At 40.7% G+C, this 18792-nt stretch overlaps 2 protein-coding genes across 3 annotated transcripts in view; both read right to left on the reverse strand.

The window, feature by feature from the left end:
- Nucleotides 1-18792, reverse strand: part of LOC132773622 (Krueppel-like factor 15) — a 302098-nt gene that overhangs the window by 46154 nt on the left and 237152 nt on the right. The gene's annotated exons all lie outside the window — the stretch shown is intronic.
- SLC45A3 (solute carrier family 45 member 3) overlaps nucleotides 1-18792 on the reverse strand; it is a 65434-nt gene that overhangs the window by 14186 nt on the left and 32456 nt on the right. The window contains exons 1-3 of one of the 2 annotated variants that reach the window (XM_060772901.2): nucleotides 9842-9924; nucleotides 2227-2636; nucleotides 270-1094 (exon numbers count right to left, since the gene is read on the reverse strand). In XM_060772901.2, the coding sequence (XP_060628884.2) occupies nucleotides 270-1094; nucleotides 2227-2446 (1045 nt within the window). In that variant the 5' untranslated portion in view covers nucleotides 2447-2636; nucleotides 9842-9924. Of the gene's footprint in view, nucleotides 1-269; nucleotides 1095-2226; nucleotides 2637-9841; nucleotides 9925-18792 lie in introns of those variants that run through there. The other variant, XM_060772900.2, reaches the window with a different exon arrangement.

Raw genomic sequence — 18792 nt, forward strand, 5'->3', positions numbered from 1 at the left:
ATCTAAGTCCAGGACTACCCCAGGACCACACTGATACTGGCTTCATTCCTCCTGCCCTCAACTTCCTCCCCAAATTCCAAGTTAAGCAAAAACCAAGGATTTGCAAAGTACAAAGGAAACTTTATGCAAGTCTGCTTCACTTGCATAATGTATTGGAGCTTTGAGAGTTTCAGTTACATAACTTGAATGACACTAACATCTTCCAAATTTAGAAGAAGCAAATACCTCCCACCACTACCCCAGCTCCTGAAAAAAAATCATCAGCTTACCTTCATCATAATGTCTCCTGGCCTCTGTGCCTGGTTCAGCTCTGGGAACTCCCTGGTATAGTCCTTCCCCAACAAAGTCAGTGTAAAAGAGCATGAAGGTCATGAGAGCCATCCAGCTGCACAACTCAGCGACAAAAAGCTGCCGGATTACCTTGGGGATACGGCAGCATACTCCATGTAGGCGTGGGGCCAAGGCACAAAGGCTCCTAAAGGCTTGCACTAGATGCCTGGTCCTGAAAAAGTTCTGTGGAAGCCAGAAAGAGCAGCAGCTAAAGGGTGGGGATCTGGAGGATTCCTTCATTGCAGGGCCTGTGAGCACTTCCACCTGAGCAGCCACCTCCTCAGTCACAAAAGCAGTGGCCAAGACACAGCCAAGGAAGATGATGGTAAGGAGGCTGAAGAGGCATTCCTCCTGTCCTCCCAGGTAAGGAGCCAAAAAACTACTGTCCCAGTCAATGGCTGGTAGTAGGTAGCCGATGCAGCCCCCCAGGCTAACCATGAAGGAATACATTGAGAAGGCCTGGCGACAATTGTCTGGCTCCTGGAAGAGGTCAGAGAGAAGAGCCTCCAGGGGAGTGAAGCAGACTTGGCCACAGAAGTCAAGCAAACCAATGCCCATGATGAGGAAGGCTAACTCCAGAGAGCGGGTATCCAGGGCAATAAGGCTGGCCAGACGATGAGCATGAGGAATGATCAGAAGGCTCAGGAAGACTCCCAGACATAGGACCCAGATGAAAGGCCGGCGACGGCCAAAGCTACTGTGCCAATGATCGCTGGCAGAGCCAATGAGCGGCACAAAGACTAGGCCTAGAACTGGTCCAATCCCTAGAATTAAGAAAGGAAGAGAAATGTTAACTGAGGTGATGAGATTTGACAAGATGATCACTCTTACTCAGCACTTGGAAAAGGTAACTTTTATGGATGACAGTTCCCAAAATGTCCTGCTGGCCTGTTCCTTGGGGGGAGTGTGGATTGTGGAAGTTCACCATTGGATATATTGGCTAAAACTAATGAGAGCTGTAGGCTAAATAGAACTAGAAAGATAAAACCCTCAATTATGGTATATATACAAACTCCATAATGATTTGCATCTCTTTAATTAAGCATTGCCTCCAATGGAAGGTAGCCTCATTCTAGTGGGGGCCGGGCTTAGCACAGCAGGCTAAACCACTGTGCTGCAGAAAAATCCTGTTGATTGGGTCAGGATTGAGCATTTAGTCCCAGCTCACCTTCCCACCTAGCAGGTCAAAAGCAAAAATGTGAGTAGATAAATAGGTACCGCTTTTAGAGGGGAGGTAATAAAGAGGCCCTTAAGTACATCGATTGAAGGAAAAGCTCCTCGGCATGGAAGGTGAAGTGACAGTGTGCGGGCACACATACCCCTGGAGTCAAGCACAGCCTCCAAGATGCTGGAAATTAAATGGAAAAAACTGCCTTTACCTCTGTTGTGTTGTTTGTCCTGTTACTGTATAATTGGCATTGAATGTTTGCCATATGTGTGTTCTGTAAAACCACTCTGAGTCCCCTTCGGGATGAGAAGGGCAGGGTATAAATACTGTAAATAAATAAATCTACAATGGTGGATGAAGCCCTTCCACATATTCACATCAAAGATTGCCTCTGGATATCTCTCTGTGTGCATACTTGCAACACTATGCAGTTTTTGTGTGTATTATGTATGTGGCTTCAAGTCATTTATTGTGACTTAAGGTATTCTTAGGCAGGGGGATAGTCAGAGGCAGTTTTGACAGTCCCTTCCACCCCAAAATAAAGACTACAGCACCTAGTATTCTTTAAAAGTCTCTCATCCAAGTACTAACCAGATCTGATCCTACTTAGCTTCCAATGTCAAACAAGCCTGGGTGCATTCAAGGCAGTTTAAACCCTCTCAAGTCAGACATCAGACCTCACATAAAGAATGCATACCTTATTAAAATACAATAAAGAAACTACCTACCTAGAACCATTGTCATGAACTTCTCTTCCACTCCCACTTCCAACAAGAGTGGGGGCACATAGGTGATGCCTGCAGCAAGACAGACTTCCAAGCCAAACGTTAGAGAGTTGACCAACAGCAGCTGGGCTTTGCGGTTCTGGAACAGTGTGCTGAGCCAGGCTTTCTGAGCCATGCTCCCCTCGCACCTCAGCACCGGAAGGCTGCGCCAAGCCGAAAGCATTCAAGGTAATCCAGAACAGGATATCTGAGTCCTGTGTCTTCTTTTGAGACTCAGTAGCAAAAGGCTGAGAGCCATGGTATACCCAGTAGTAAACACCTTCTGTTATGCTGGCCACTGGTCAAAATCAGCAGAGTGTCTGGTCTGAAAATGGCGGCATGACGATCCGGAATGTTTTCCTGTGCTTCACATTCTGCATGAAAATAGAGAAAGTTAAGCCAAACTCCCCATCAATACCCAACATCCTCACATCTACACTTTTTAATAGCCGCAATACCTTATAGAAAATTCCTCTGCTGCTTAGCAATCCCACAAGCCTTCCTGCCACCCAGGTATAGACTACTGGCAGCTTCTTTCATTCATAATTGAGAACAGTCTTACTTTGAGTGAATTTAATAGCTCATCTTCCCCCTTAAGTAGCTTCCACATGGAGCATCTAATTGTTAGGAACTGTAATGTGGAAATTATGTATTGAGACCCATAAGCTCTAACTAAGTTGGGGAACTGTTTCAGGTCAGAAGTTGAATTTCAGTTTGGAAAGGCTCTGACTCTGAAAGTGGATGGATTGAAGGGCATGGGGTGGAGAGAAGTGTAATTCTTACTTAGCTAGATACTTTCCATCAAGCATACAAGGTACAACCCAATCCTGCAAAGGTCTGCAAAGTGCAAGAGCTTTATGGGCCACACACCAAAGGACAGTTCCATACTATTACACGTCTTATCTTCAATCACTGACCATTTTTAATAGCCTTTAAACTCCAAAACAGTGATAATAAATAAGAGATGTTGGGATGAAACACTCTCCAAGGGCATAAACCCTAGAGTTTTCTTATCTCTAATCTATCAGAGATAAGGGAGAGTCCCTGGTTAAACCACTGAGCTGCTGAACTTGCTGACCAAAAGGTCGACAGTTTGAATCCGGGGAGCGCGATGAACTCCTACTGTTAGCCCCAGCTTCTGCCAACCTAGCAGTCTGAAAACATGCAAATAAATAAGCAGCACCACTTCAGCAGGAAGTTAACAGCATTCCATGCAGTCATGCCAGCCACATGACCTTGGAGGTGTCTATGGACAATGCCTGCTCTTTGGCTTAAAAATGGCGATGAGTACCACCCCGACTCAGACACAACTAGACTTAATGCCAAGGTGAAACCTTTCCCTTAATCTATCAGAACTAAACTCCTTAAATCTCCTTGGTTAGGAATGCAATGCTATACAAGCACATTCAGATTTAATCCCCAGAAAAATAACTGCAGCCTTAAACCAGTTTAATTGTCTAATACAAACTCTGGGACTCTCTCCAGTGGGGTAGAGTGGCACCTTCTTTATTCTCTTTCTGCATGCAGATTTATTTTTATTTTATTTTTTAAAAACACTTTTATTCTTACAGGCTTCTGAGAATTGAGTTTCTGTGGGAGAAAAAGGGTTTGCATAGCATGCTGGATTTTTAACTCATTTTAATCACTGGCAGGTCAGTTATTTTTAAATATGGCGATCTAGGTTTGGTTTTAATGGTTGCAAGCTGCCTAGCATCCCAAACTGGGGAAATTCAGCCACAGTAGTAGCAGCAATGTCAAAACATAAAAAATGCAAGCATTAGTGAAAAGGGGAAAATGAGAGAAAGACAAAGATTGGCAGGCAAATGAAATATACCCAAAGCTGCTAAATGAGGTTTCTGTCTTAATGAGGCTATTTATCTATTTATAATTTTACATTTGCAGCTAGCCCAACAGATCATATGGTACATTTAATTCTCTGGATGAATGGGCAACAAATAGCAAATGTAGCAACTTTAATTAAAATGATGCATCTCAAATTGAGGCCTCAAACAAAGCATAACAAAGGCCTAGCACAGTGCTTCTCAATCTTCCTAATGCCACAAATACTCAATATTCCCAAATGTGAACACTAGTGGAGTTTGGGGAAAATAGACCTTGGCATTTGGGAGTTGTTGCTGGGATTTATAGTTCACCTATAATGAAATAACATTCTGAACCCCAACAATGATAGAATTGGGCCAAACTTCCCACCCTAGTGGAGATATTAGTGAAAGTACATCTTTGAAAAGTCAATTTCATTTGAGTGAGACGATTACAAGAGAGATCAAAAACAAAACTAACAGTATTTTACTTCCCCTATATAAACCTATGTTATGATCACACACTGAAAAGAATAATCATATCAACAACTGTAGAACTGGACTGGGAGCCAATGTGACATAGTGGCTTGTTGAACTATGCCTCTGGATACCAGAGTTCAAATTCTCGCTTGGCCATGAGACCCACTGGGTGACCCTGGGCAAGTAGGGGTCTCTCAGCCTCAGAGGAAGCAAACCTCTTCTGATCAAATCTTGCCAAGAAAATATTGTGTTAGGGTCATAATGGGTTGAAAACTACCTGAAGACACTCAACAACAAGAGCTGGATAACATAAAGGGAAGGGCAATAAAAGTGATCATAAAGCTGGAGCAAGTCCTCTATGGGGAAGCACTATATCCAACAAGTTATTATGGCCTCATTATCATGTGATTATGGTTACTGGCTCAGGCCTTCTTCTTTCATGATTTGTGCCAGAAGAATGAGGACAACAGGGAACTATTGCTCTCCTTCAAATCCAAGACCTCATCAAAAGGTCTTCCATGTAAAAAACATACTGGAGTTTTGCACATAGGACATGTAGCTGAACAGAACAATAAATGGTACTACAATGGATTTGCCCCACGAACCCGATCCCTTTTTTTTCCTGCTAAACAACCACTCACCAAACAGTTTAAATTTTATGACCAAGGTTTTTTTGTGTGTGTCAGAAGTGACTTGAGAAACTGCAAGTCGCTTCTGGTGTGAAAAAATTGACCATCTGCAAGGACAATTCCCAGGGAACGCCCAGATGTTTTACCATTCTGTGGGAATCTTTTCTCAGCCTTGGCTAAACCGGCAGGTGGAGCTATTGCTTCCAAAACCATGCCATACCTGTTCTTATACATTCACTCCAATATAGTCCATCCTTTATCCAATTAGTATTTGTTTGGTATCTGGACAGTACAGCCCAAAATATGGAGGCCCTACTTTCTCTTATTATGGGGGGTCAATGAAGATAATATTTTATATCACGCGCAAGCACAGTTCTCTGTTATAGGCCAAATTGCCTTTCTAAAAATTACTACAACTGGGGATAGAGTTATTTTACCAGTTTCTTAACCAGCATATAAGGATGCACGTTACTTCTGTACTCTGGATTCAAAATTCACTAAAATTAGAGCAAGAGATAAATAAAAGCAGCCATTTAAAAAGGAACCCCCATTCCAATATATTGAATAATACCTTCATATGTAATTTCTGCCTTATGGTGATCCTAACATGAATATATTGTGGTGTTTTCTTGACAAAATTTGTTCAGCCAAGGGTTGCCTTTGGTTTCTTCTGAGGTTGAGGAAGTGTGACTTCCCCAAGGTCACCCAGTGGGTTTTCATGGCCAAACAGGGATTTTAACCCTGGTCTCCAAAATCTTAGTCTGATGCTCAAACCATTAAATAAATTGCCTCTCTATAAATTGCTTAATATATCTGAACCAGGGTGCCTTTTTAGGTGGCTGCGGAGTGCTTTTTATTTACCTCTTGCTTTTTCTTCTTTAATTTTGGTGCACTTTGACAGAAGCGGATAGAACTGCCAGTCAAACTTCTGTGCTGGCAAAAGTATTCATAAGTGCTATTTACTCCAGTTGCTATAATTTCCAAAATAAAGAAGTCTAGAAATCCGATTTGGGTTCAGAAAAAGAAGGTGATATTATTGTGTTGTAGAGTAGATAAATCATTAGATAGATTAATATCAGTTTCAACCACCATATCTGACCTTATAAGGTCAGCTTACTTAGTGTGGGAACTATGAAACCCTAACCAACACAACACATAATGAAGAATGCTGGGGCCTGAAATTCAACAACACCTGGAATGTCACGTTCTGTAGCTGAATAAATATTATATGAAGAGCAAGTGTCTACATTTATGGAACCAATCTTCTTTTCTGGATGCTCTGCATTGCATAGTATGAGGACAAAGTAGTCAGGAAAATGCTAAAAACGCACAGAGGTGCTGCAAGAACTCAAGCCAACTTGAAGTGTTCTGATTTTAAAATTAGGAACACGGGCAGATGTGTAACAGACAAGCCTTTTCTAATTCAGAATCATGGGAATGGTTCTTGAACCAGATAATTTGCTAGACGTTAGTATCCATCTTTTTTTTCCTAATCGCCACAACTGATTTTTGTCGAAATCACAACTTCTATACATTTGTTTTCCAGCCGGCAGCCGAACTGCTTCTCACATACAACCATACTCAAGCAATTATAGAAGGAGAAGCATAAAAGAAAACAAGAATACTAATAATCCAATACTACAAAGATTCAGATTTTTGGAAGCAACTAGTGGGAAGCATTCTGGGAAAAGGTGCTTGCATTTTTTAAATATTTATGTGCAGAGATGTCCTCTAATGATGTTGACATTTCCTATTTGCATAAACTTATCCTTGCCACAGCAAGATAATGATATCCAGAAAGCAGTGAGTCTGTTGCCATAAACAACATTGTGTATTCCAACTGGCACCAAGGGAAAACGGCTGCATGATGAGTCCAGATGATTTCACTATTCTCTAATATTCAAGATTTGATAAAATACAGAGAATTAACTTGAAAAATTTCAACTCCCATTAACGGACTCCTTTAATTGACTAATTCAAATGTATAGGCTTCACAGAAGGTCGATGCTCTCTATACCAGGCACATTGACCTCTCCCCGGAGAAGCAATTATGGCCCTTAAGGGAGGAGCATCTTTGCTTAGAGTTGAGAAGTTCATGGGGCCATCATCTTCATTCGACACATAACTAGTACAGACATTTCATGCCTCACATCTTCCCTCCCTTCCTCCCCCCTGACAACTCATTTGCTCCCACCCATCCTCATGGTTTTAATGAGTCTGCAGAAGATTGCATTTCTCTAGAATATCTATTGGGGGAAAAGGTAGGGAGAAAGATGCTTTGATGCTTGAGGTGGAACAAGTGGCACTGATCCACGCACCCAATTTACAAATGCCAATTGCACCCAAGTTATTTTAACGCCAGATGAAGATTAAATCCAGAAATCCATCTTCCTGTCCCTGGTAGTGAAAAAGATGAGGGGGGGGGGGAATCAAGAACACATTCAACCATTAACCATTGGCAGCCTTTCCATTACATAAAAATCTGCTCTTTTACTCTGTTTTATGGTAGGCTGACCAGCACAAACTGTATATAGAAATATGGAGAGAAAGAGAGATAGTGTGTGCTCTCTGAAAGATGGATGCCACTGCAAGTTTCTTCATAATCTTAAATAGTGTCTCTTTGCGTCATTTTCCTGCCCTATAAGTGGAAACTCAACTGGGCGGAAGGGATGAAATACAAAGAGAAATGGAAACAGCCTCTCACAGTGAACATGTTTTCCAGTTTTAAAATGAGCAGAATAAAGTTATGAAGATTCTAAGAGATGCTTCTCACATTTATTTACTAATAGTCCTGAGCAGTAACAGCAACTCATTTGGAAAGCTGAGAAGCAGCACTGTTCAGAGAAGTTAGGGCTCAGTTGCATCAATGCAGCCCTATGTTGTAAGGAAAAGCAGAGAACTTTATAGTTCCTTAAACAGTTAAATATTTTCACATATTCGTGACTCACATGTGAATCTTTCCACTCTCACAACACACCGTTTGCATTTGTGTGTATATATTTATATCCTTTTCAATAAGAGGAATTGCAGTTGAGCTAATTTGGAGGACACTAGGCACAAGTATTTATTTATTTATTTACTTTATTTCTACCTTGCCTTTCTAGACCGGGGGAGGGGGGGGGGGGGAACGACTCAAGGCAGCTTACAAACTTGGCAAAAAATCAGTGCCACACAGGTAAACAATAAAACACATCCCATAAAAATAGAAAAAATCTAAGCATATAAGCAATTAAAACACATAACAATCTATCAAACTGATTAAAACCACATATAAAATGTCGTCATGTTCTCACGTCCATATTGTTTTCCAAAATCCATAGTCCATTATTCAAGCCATTGAAATCTCATTCAGTAGTTTCCTATTCACCAAACGCTTGCATAAAAAGCCAGGTCTTAAGTTTCTTTCTAAAAACCAGGAGGGATGGGGCCTGCCTGATATCACTGGGGGGGGGGGAGTTCCACAACTGAGGGGCCACCACTGAGAAGGCATTGCCACTCATCCCAACCAATCACACTTGCGAAAAGATTGGTACGGAGAGCTGACCTTAAAGCTCCAAATCCTTTTCCTGGAAACTTGCTCCGAACCCAACAGCCAATGGCTCATGGATTACTACTGAGCCACAGGCTATCACTTTGAGTAGCACTGCTCTAGGATTTACTCAGAAACAAAACACTGTATTACAGAGGCTGTGTGCAGAACATATGAGCATATGAACTGCACATGGTGTTCGGTTTTTTTAAAAAATCTTCTCCTAAGACACCTGGTTTGAATTAATCATTGCTATCACTACACATGAAAGACAAAGGTGACTGCTGATTTTCTGCACACATTAATTCAATTATATATATGCTAACTTTAGACATTGCCTCTTGACTAGTAGGAGTTGAACTAGTCAGCCATAAGGCACATGTGTGCACACAGACACAGTCAGAGCATTTTAAAACTTGTCAGAGTGAAACTCTCTTTGAGATACATACACTTACCCTAAAGCCATGAAACTCAAAAGGAAATATGAAATATGATCTCCAACAAGCACATCACACAATTTAGATACAGGTAAGAGTTTAATCTGTAACATGCTGATTTTGGGAGTGCTTCTCCGTACAAATATGGTTAAGCTTAACCATATTTAAGCTTAACCATAAGTATAGATAAGTTGATCTTCTACCACCTAAGCTCTTTTAAGGCTAAATAGTAGCCAGGAAAAATGTTATGTGCCAGAAGGAAAGAAATCCACAGTCTGAAGTCAAGATTTATTGACGGGCATGAAAGGCAGGCATTTATTTGTTTTTTAAAAAAACATATCTACTATTGGCTGCTTTACAATTCTATTTCTCCACTATCATTTATGAAAAATGTATTCCCAGCAGATTTTTAACTGCCATATTTTACAAGTGAGGTCAAACAAACGACCACAGCTTTCCATTGAAATTACATTTCTCTCAAAATATTTGCAACACTTCCAGGAGGAGCGTTCAGCAGCCTGGAGCAGAAGAGAGAGAAAGAGAAGAAGGGGAGATAAAGGAGGAATCAGAGGAATTACTCTGGGACAGAAACATGAAGCAGTTGTATATGGTCACAGCAAGATTGTGCTACTCCACTCCCTTGAAATCTTCTGAAAAGCTACCGCTTTCTGTGGACCAACTCACCTGACAGTCTGAAGAGGCTGTGGACCAACAGGTGAACACATTGGTTTCATTCCCCAGACAAAGCTTTTGCAGCAGAGAGTTCAACCAAGACATAGGGAGTGTGCCATTCATTATGAGAAGCAGGGAATATAATTGCAGGAAGGAGAGGCGGGGCCAAGTTAACCTGTACCTGTATATTCAGCACACCTACCCTATGAGGTTTGGGAGCCTTCCCTCTCACGCTGCTGCCTCTCCAATCCCCATTGTCAACACAGAAATCACACTGTGAAACTATTGTATATTTTACAAAGAGTAGGAATTCTATTCTTTCCCTTTAATCTTATAATTCACCTCAAAGGCCCTTCTTTATTTGCCTCCCTTCCTTAAAGATGCCGATCTTTCAAATTAGCAGACCTTAATGAAGTCACTTTTCTTTAGCCTACAGCTCCCAGAATCCCTCTCACCATGCTCACGTTAGCAGAACAGATTGCAGGGGTTGTAAAAAGGGAAATATAGACATGCTGAATTGAATGCCATTATACTTTTGCATGCCACTGATACCTTGCTACAAGGCACTTGTACATTTGGGGCAAATACTTCTCCAGAAATATCTAGCTTCTCCAGGATGATTCAATATAATTTCCACTGGATCATACTAGAAGACCTAGGTATTCATAGAGAGGTTTTTAAAGGAATCTTCAGGTATTCCAGCATAGCTCTATGATCAACTTTTGGCAGTCACTGATTATAGAGTTGCACTGGAGGACCCAGAGATTCCTAGATAGTACATTTTTAAAATCAAATCCTTTAATAATAAAATCCACAAAAGTCAAATTTGCCAATGTGGAAGGCTGAATTATATATTTTCTTACTTAGCCTTTAGAAATTTACGTAGAGTGGGGGAAATCCTCAGAAACTGTAATTTTATGAACACAGAACAATGTCCTTGTGAAGCTCCACCCAAGAGGAACCACAAACTCAAACAGTGATTTACTTGTAGTGAGATGTTAAATAATAAGAAAAATACAAGGGGAAAAATAAATAAAGCAACACAAATACAATACAATAGACCTTGGTTCTCATCTCACAACCTTCTTAGTACATAGACATAAGATCCTGGAACAACCAGGAAGTCAACTAGTAAAATAGCAGTCTTTCTGTACATATACCATTTGTCACAAAGAGTAAAAAGCAGTAGTGGTATGTTAAGCATATAAAGGGAGGAGTTTTTTTTAGCACTGCTTATTTAATTTATCTTTAGGTTGACCACAAACAACTGGACTGAAGCAATGTATTGGAAGAGACAGAAATCAATAGAGGAAAAGGATGCCAAGGACATTGTTAACATTTGACCAGCACAGTAAACATATTTCTGGTCTAGAGCACTCGTTCCCAAACCTGAGTGCCTGGATATTGTTGGACTTCAACTTCCAGAAGTCCTTGCCACCGTGGCAAATGGTGAGGTATTCTGGTATTAGCAGTTCAACACCTGAGGACCCAGACTGGAAATCCAATGATTTAGAATGAAGAACAGTATTTAAAACAAGATAAAACAGATCCTAATTAACATGGAAAATGTGAAGAGAAGATTATTCTTTTCAAAGCTCAAATGATTTGATTCTGTGATTACACTCCAAGCAAAGATGTTTCATGTAGCTTTGCCACAATACAACTCATGTTTAGGACTGTCATGTTGCATATTTATTTAGTATTTATTTATTTATTTATTTATTTACTTCACTTGTATACTGCTTTTCTCATCGTAGCAGAGGGCTTAAAATGGTTTCCAACATAATTATGCCAAAATTTAATGCCTTACATACAGAAACGTAACATAACGATTTTTGTGTCGTGTCAGGAGCAACCTGAGAAACTGCAAGAAGCTTCTGGTGTGAGAGAATTTGCCGTCTGCAAGGACATTGCCAAGGGAACGCCTGGATGATTTAATGTTTTATCATCCTTGTGGGAGGCTTTTCTCATGTCCCCTGTCTGTCTTCAGTCCTGCCGGCACAGGGGTTTAACCCACTGCGCCACCGGGGGCTCCTTAACATAACGATAATAACATACAATTATCAATTAAATAATAAAACATGACCTGATTTACATTAAAATGTGAAATTAAAAACATATCAATATAAACAATTAAAATTATATAATCAAACAATCATAGCCCAACACTAGATGTTTCAGTTACAAAGAGTCTTGTAATTCTGCTGCTGTCAAATGACTCCTCAGGAAGAGTTCACAATATTTTACCATTATTCCTTCCATTTTTGACAGACAAATATTCTGTTGACAGGTGCAGTGGAATCTCTGGGCAGTGATTTTGGTTGGTTTTTTGATGTTCCAAATTGCCCACATGTTCTTAGCTGACCATGTGGAGTCTGGCTGCACATTAAAAGGATAAAGAAAGGCCTGGCACACAGTAGCTCAACAAGTATAGTCCCTATTCCTGCATTTAATCACCAGCAACATCATCTGATGCATTCTGTTTGTCACCCAGCTGTTTAAAAGCTCCACCCTGAAAAAAAGCCTTTAATACAAAAAAAAAGAGAAATACTGTTGTGAGGTATTGTGCATCAGAATGCTTCTGTTTCCAGTACAATGAGGTTTCCAGTACAAAGGCCTACTGGAATACAAAATGCAAAAGTTTGTATTCCAAGGGATGCAAAATAATCCAGACTAGACTGGCAAGGAATAAAAGCTATTGTGCAGGAAGCTCTTATGTGATTCCTGAGCAGTTCATTCAGGACTATGTCAGTGTACATGGTGCTCACTGTCTCAGGACACAGTCCCTGGTAAAAACTGGTACATTTGTTTGTGTTAGCTCCAAACCTCATGCATATTAAGAAACTGAACAGCTACATCAAGATAACACTCCCATGGGAGGACAGTATTAGAAAGGACAAACCAACAAAACAGGGAACAATTTTATAAGACAGCTAGCTTAATTATGGGCTGTTTATTAGAAAGAAACTTCTGACTGTGGCTTCAACTAACTTGAGCAATTATGAGAAGGGAACACGAGAGAACAACACAAATGTGATGCCATCTCCCAAAGTAACTGACAAATTGTCCTTCTTCTAACAAGTGAATGAGGTGATAACAAGGCTTTTAAGTATTATGTTTTGCATGGGTTCTGAGGACAGAACAAACCAGGGATTCACAGAAAGCTTGGTTTGTCATGTATGAACAATCACTCCTGTCTGCAGTGGAAGTGGCTAGAGCCGTAACTACATTGAACTTCATGGTTTCACATTGATGTGGCATAGAGGGCTGTACAGTGCTGGATGGAGTGTGGAGGAATGGGTGTGTTGTTTTTGTGATGGGTGCAGGGGAAAGCAATTAATTTTGTTTTGCAATGTAAAATGACAATAAAGCGATTCTATTATATTCTATCCTATCCTATAAACCACAATTAAGTATGTCATCCATATGTGGGTGCTTTCCTCCCTCTGGTTTGTTTTTCTCCCATCAAAAAGTCCCAACAAAACTGTGGATTGTTTCTCTGAACCACAGAACATTGATTCATAGATGGAAAAGCATCCACAGTCAGAAAAAATGATGAACAAACACAGTAAACAGCTTGCAAGCAGGAGTGGGTAAGCAGCTATTCCATGCTAATCGTAACTAAGCCGGGACTACTGTCACTCTTGGTCCCCTGGCTTATCGTGCTATCCGATTTTGACCACTGTTCGTGACAGATTAGCACAGAGATCAAGGCAAATAATTAAGTGGAAGCTAGATAACTCTTTCTTGTGCCTTGATCAAAGTCTTTCTTCATCCTAGCAGTTCAAATTTAACACTTTTCTTAAAGATGGTCAGTATTATAATTAAAAGTCAAAAGTATAATTTTAATTGGCTGAAGATATTTTGCTAATGAGCAATACATCTAATGGTTTTGAGTCTCTTAAAGAGAAAAATGCAGTATATAGATGATGATGATATTAATAATAATAAAAATAATAATAATAATTTGAACCAATGAAGCCAGAAACAATTGACCATTATACAACTGGACCTGGATGCAAACTCAGCATGTAGTATAGTCAGCACAGCCATGACACAGAAGGCTACAGAAGGTCTAGGTTATTTCTAAATAACCTATAGCAGACGTGGCAAACTTGTAATTTTCTCAATTGCTATGTTAACGGGGTTTCTGTAATCTTAAATCCAAATCACCTGAAGTTCCAAAAGCTCTCAAGTCCTTATCTAGAGTAAACAACTATCAAGATGAAGAGGGGGGTATTGCCTTCAATTTAGCACTCCCTACTTTGCAGGTGCCAGTGTGGCTACACACGTTCCCACTCAGAGTTACGTATTTATTATAAACGACTCCACTCTACTTTACTACAGGATGGGATTTGACAGGCACACTTTGTGAGACACTACAGGAGAGCAGTCCCTGTCTTAAATGAATTTGGATTGAGTTGGCTGGGGATTCTGGGAGATGTAATTCACAAAAGTAACATTTCTAACCTCTGATTTGGGGTTTACTGCACTTAAAAGCCACAGCCTTGAGGCTGTCTCAGAATCCACACATCCCTTCAACCTGCTCTGGAATGCTAAACTCCACATCAAAGGAAATCCAACTTTCATACTCAAAATCCAACTGACCGTGTGTGACTCTACATGTTTTACTTCAAATTGCTTAGCTGAAATCACAGACATATTTTTACAAGAAGAATATTTAGCAGCACCAAATGACCAGAACCCATAAAAGACAACAGGCAGAAAGACTGAATTGCTAAATAAGAGATCGCACTTAGAGAAAGGACATAGCTCAGTGGGAAAAATGGATGGCAGCCAGTCTGAAAATCCTGGAGAACCACTGCTACTCAGGATTGGAGACCATTGGCCCTCCAGATGTTGGTAGGCTACAACTCCCATCATTACTCAAAACTGAATAGTGAAAATTGGAGTCCAATATTACCTGGATAGACACAAGTCCTCTGCCTTATTGTAGACAATATAGAATTAAATGTGCGAATGGGTTGGATGCAGTACTTTATGCCAATCTCTAGCAACTACCAGCTAAATCAGTGGTTCCCAAACTTTTTTTGACCAGGGCCTACTCTCCAACATTAGTACCAAAAGGGTCACATATCAGTTTTTGGTCAACTTTAGATTTGGTTTGGTTATTTGGGGTACTGATTCAGAAAATTGCATTGGATAGACCACATCAGCTCTAGTTTCTGATACAGAACATATGCCATCCAGTAGTTGCCATCTGCTCATCCATAGAAAACTATATTTAATAATCTAGAGCTGATGTGATAGCAGTAAACTTTAGTGGGTAGTTAGCCTCTCCCCTCCTGACATTCCTGTTGCCTCGGAACTATAAGAGGGTTTTGTGAGACCAGTTGCTCTTGTTGCCATGTGGTTTCAAGGCAATGGTGTAGTAATGGTGTATCCACTGACCATATTTTCATTATTATGGACCATTGGTGGTCCATGGACCACAGGTTGGGAACCACTGAGCTTAATACATGCTAATTGTAATGGGAATTCTGTAACTGAGCCTCCATATTCAAATTTTCTTGCTAGGCAAAGAGTAAATCGATGTGACTGTGGTGAACAATCTGTCCTACTGCTTCTAAATCCCTCCATGAGTTTCCTTTTTTTAAAAAAAAATCCTATGTCAAATATTACTTTCTTACTTTTATTTATTTATTTACTATATTTATACCCTGCTCTTCTCAGCCCGAAGCGGACTCAGGACAGCTTACAGATCATGGCAAAAATTCAATGCCCACTATACATACAATAAATACAACATATCAATTTAGAATACAATTGAAACATATAAATACAATAAAACAGCTTAAAATGTTACATAATCTACAAATATGTCCATTATGAATATCCTACAAGCCATCTACTACTTGCACTTCTTAAGAAATATACACATTTAAAGAATAAAATAAGGAACTGCCTGCCAAGAAAGTAACAGAACCAACAAGAGTCTAAATCAGGCATGGGCAAACTTCGGCCCTCCAGGTGTTTTGGACTTGAGTTGAAGCCCAAAACACCTGGAGGCTGAAGTTTGCCCATGCCTGGTCTAAACCAATCTGGCAAAGGATCAAGAAGGTTGTTTTACAGAATGAGAGACAGAAACCGAAAATTTCTATTAAACGCAACATGTATAAGTCCTACCTGATGTACCGAGAACAGCTCAGAGGTGTTTTCCCCATCTAAGAAACAAGAAAATAACTCATCCAAACTTCCCTACCTGGAAGTCAGGTAAGTGGGTTGGGCCTCAATGCCTCAATGTAATTGAAAGGCAGGGGGAATGCCAGACAAAGGGAAGGAAGGGTTAGAGCACTGTTTCAGAGGGTGACAGGCAGTTCTGACAATGGCCAACCTTGAGCGAGGTTGGATGCTTTACATTCCTGCAGCTTCAGCATAACTTTCTCTCCTATTCCACTCTGCAAGGTATTGGGGAAAAAAGGAGGGGTGTACACAGGAGTGAAAAGGATGTTCCAAAGAGAGACACCCAGAGGGAAAATACTCTTCTAGCAGATTTCACATCTATGGAAATAGCTATTTTAAAACTAAAACATTTTTCCCACTTTTTGCTTCAGCTTACCAGGACAGGAATGTTTTTGTTTTGCTTTCTTCGGTGAGGAATGAAAAGCCTTTCAAAGAAGAGTTACTCACTACCACTAATACAGACACAATTTTGCTCTTCTGTGCTAGTGTTTCACTATTTTGTTTGTTGTTGCTGTGTACCTTCAGCTCGTTTCCAACCTATGATGAACCTATAACAGGGCTTTCTTGGAACAATTTGTTCAGAAGAGGTTTGCTGTTGCCTTCCTGTGCTGCTGAGAGAGTGTGACTTGCCCAAAATCACACTGTAGGTTTTATGGCCAAGCAGGGTTTCCAGACAGGCCCTATATCCCAGGATCTGCTTCCAGGTTTTCTGTTTATCCCAAATTAACTGGCAGTAAGAACTCTCATAATCCAGGGCAAAAGTATGATAGCTGGGACCCAGTCCTGGTAGTGCTTCGCTGGTTGTGTAACAGGGCTCTGAATTAGAGAAGGGAACATGTGCGCCAGACATAGCACCACATGCGGAAGAGACCGCACGCAGTGAGAGACGCAGCTACAACAGAGTCAACAAGGTAGTTTGGTAGAAGGGGGGGGGGCAGCCAAGCATACTGATGTAGGCTATCCGGAGATCATATGCTAACACGTTCAAAAAATGTTATTGCATTGGAAGGAAGAATAGATAGGAGGGGAGAAATATGAGCAGTGGTGAAAAATGAATGAAATCCTGTCACTCTTACATTACTTCACTGTTATCCTGTCCCACCTGCATTACAGTACTTCAATGGGATCCTGCCGCAGCTGCATCTCTCATTCGGTGCGCTGTCCCGTGCATGTGTTCCCTTCTCTAATTCAGTGCCGTGTTACGCAACCAGCGTAGCACTACCAGCACTGGGTCCCAGCTATCATACTTTTGCTATCATACTTCAAACTGCTTTAATCCAGTTTAAAGCAGAAAATCTGGGACCAGGTCCTGGGTTATAGAGCCTGACTGGAAGGGCCCCTGGTTTCCAAACTCATAGTCAAATGCTTATCAACCTTATACTCACTGAAGACACATTAACATTGAATGAGAATCGGAATACTGTATTTAAGTATTTGTGATCTATATATTCATGTATAAGTTGACCGCATGGTTTGGGGACAAAATTATGGATTTTGCTATGACTGATGGGTAAATCAAGGGTCTTTCCATGAAAAGGGGACAGCACCAATGCTACCTTAGGGGGCCAGCCATGCCTGGCCACCACTACCATTTCCCCACACAGCCTTTCATAAAGGCCAGAAGTGGCTCCACGGCTGAGTGAGTAGAGGGGGTAGACACTTTTTTTAGGTTCCCCTGGGATGGACTACGCTCCTGCCTTTTCCTACTCTGCTCAGAGAAGGGACAATTCCTTTGAGGATAAGAGTTATTTACATTGACTCAAAGCTAAGTCGATCTAGGTCTAGGAGGCTGGTTTTGTGACCAAAATGTCTAGACTTATACATAGGGTACATCTTGACCTATTGTGGACAGATGAGGGTTTTTACCACATGCATGCATGTGCACACACAAAGACTTTGCCAAATCATCTCAATAATTTAGAATAGCTGTAGGCACAGTCAGAAAGTCGCCTCAATCTCAATGACCTTGCTGAAGATCACTAGGTGAAGTCAATGTTAGAGGCTTTCACCGCCTCCTCCACCAAGCCCAGCAATCTAGTAGCAGGGAAAGAGGGAATGTGAATATTGCTCATCCTGAGAACTCTGGCATCTATCTTCCCTTAAAGAGATTTCAGAACTTCTGGTAAGAGAATGCTAGACTAAAGCAAGGATGGAGAATATATGGATATTCAAAGGCTCAGAGGCTACAACTCCCAACAGTCTCTGCCAGCACAGCCAATGGCAGAAAATGCTGAGAGTTGCAATCTAACATCTGGAGTGACACCTGTTCTCCATTCCCAAATTAGAACAAGCTGCAAGTTTCCCTGGACTAACAAAGGCACACAAGCGAGGTTGACCTGTGCTTTAGTTCTCAAGTGCCAAGCTATTATTTGACACTCCACCTCATCAAATTGCAATGCCACAACCATTTCAGATGAGCCTAATTAACATTGTATACACATCCATTCTATTCTAATCTACCTCTCCCCACCAATCTATCTTTTTGATCTTTCTAACCCCTCCATTTATTAGGCCATGAGAAGAAAAATAAGTTCAATCAAGAGTTTTGAACACCATTATGAAATTGATACAGTTGTTTCATATTTGCAATGAATCATTTTTTTTAAAAAAAAGAATTTTAATTATTAAAAATAACAATAAAAAGACTTGGTCCTCCAGCACTTTTGAAAACCCACACAGGGTCAGTTCCGGTAATTTTGCTATCTGAGACAAGGCAAAAAATGGCACCCACTCATGCCAAGGTAGATGGCACCTACAGC

This window comes from Anolis sagrei, chromosome 4 (genome assembly GCF_037176765.1).
Source record: "Anolis sagrei isolate rAnoSag1 chromosome 4, rAnoSag1.mat, whole genome shotgun sequence".
Taxonomy (NCBI): domain Eukaryota; kingdom Metazoa; phylum Chordata; class Lepidosauria; order Squamata; family Dactyloidae; genus Anolis; species Anolis sagrei.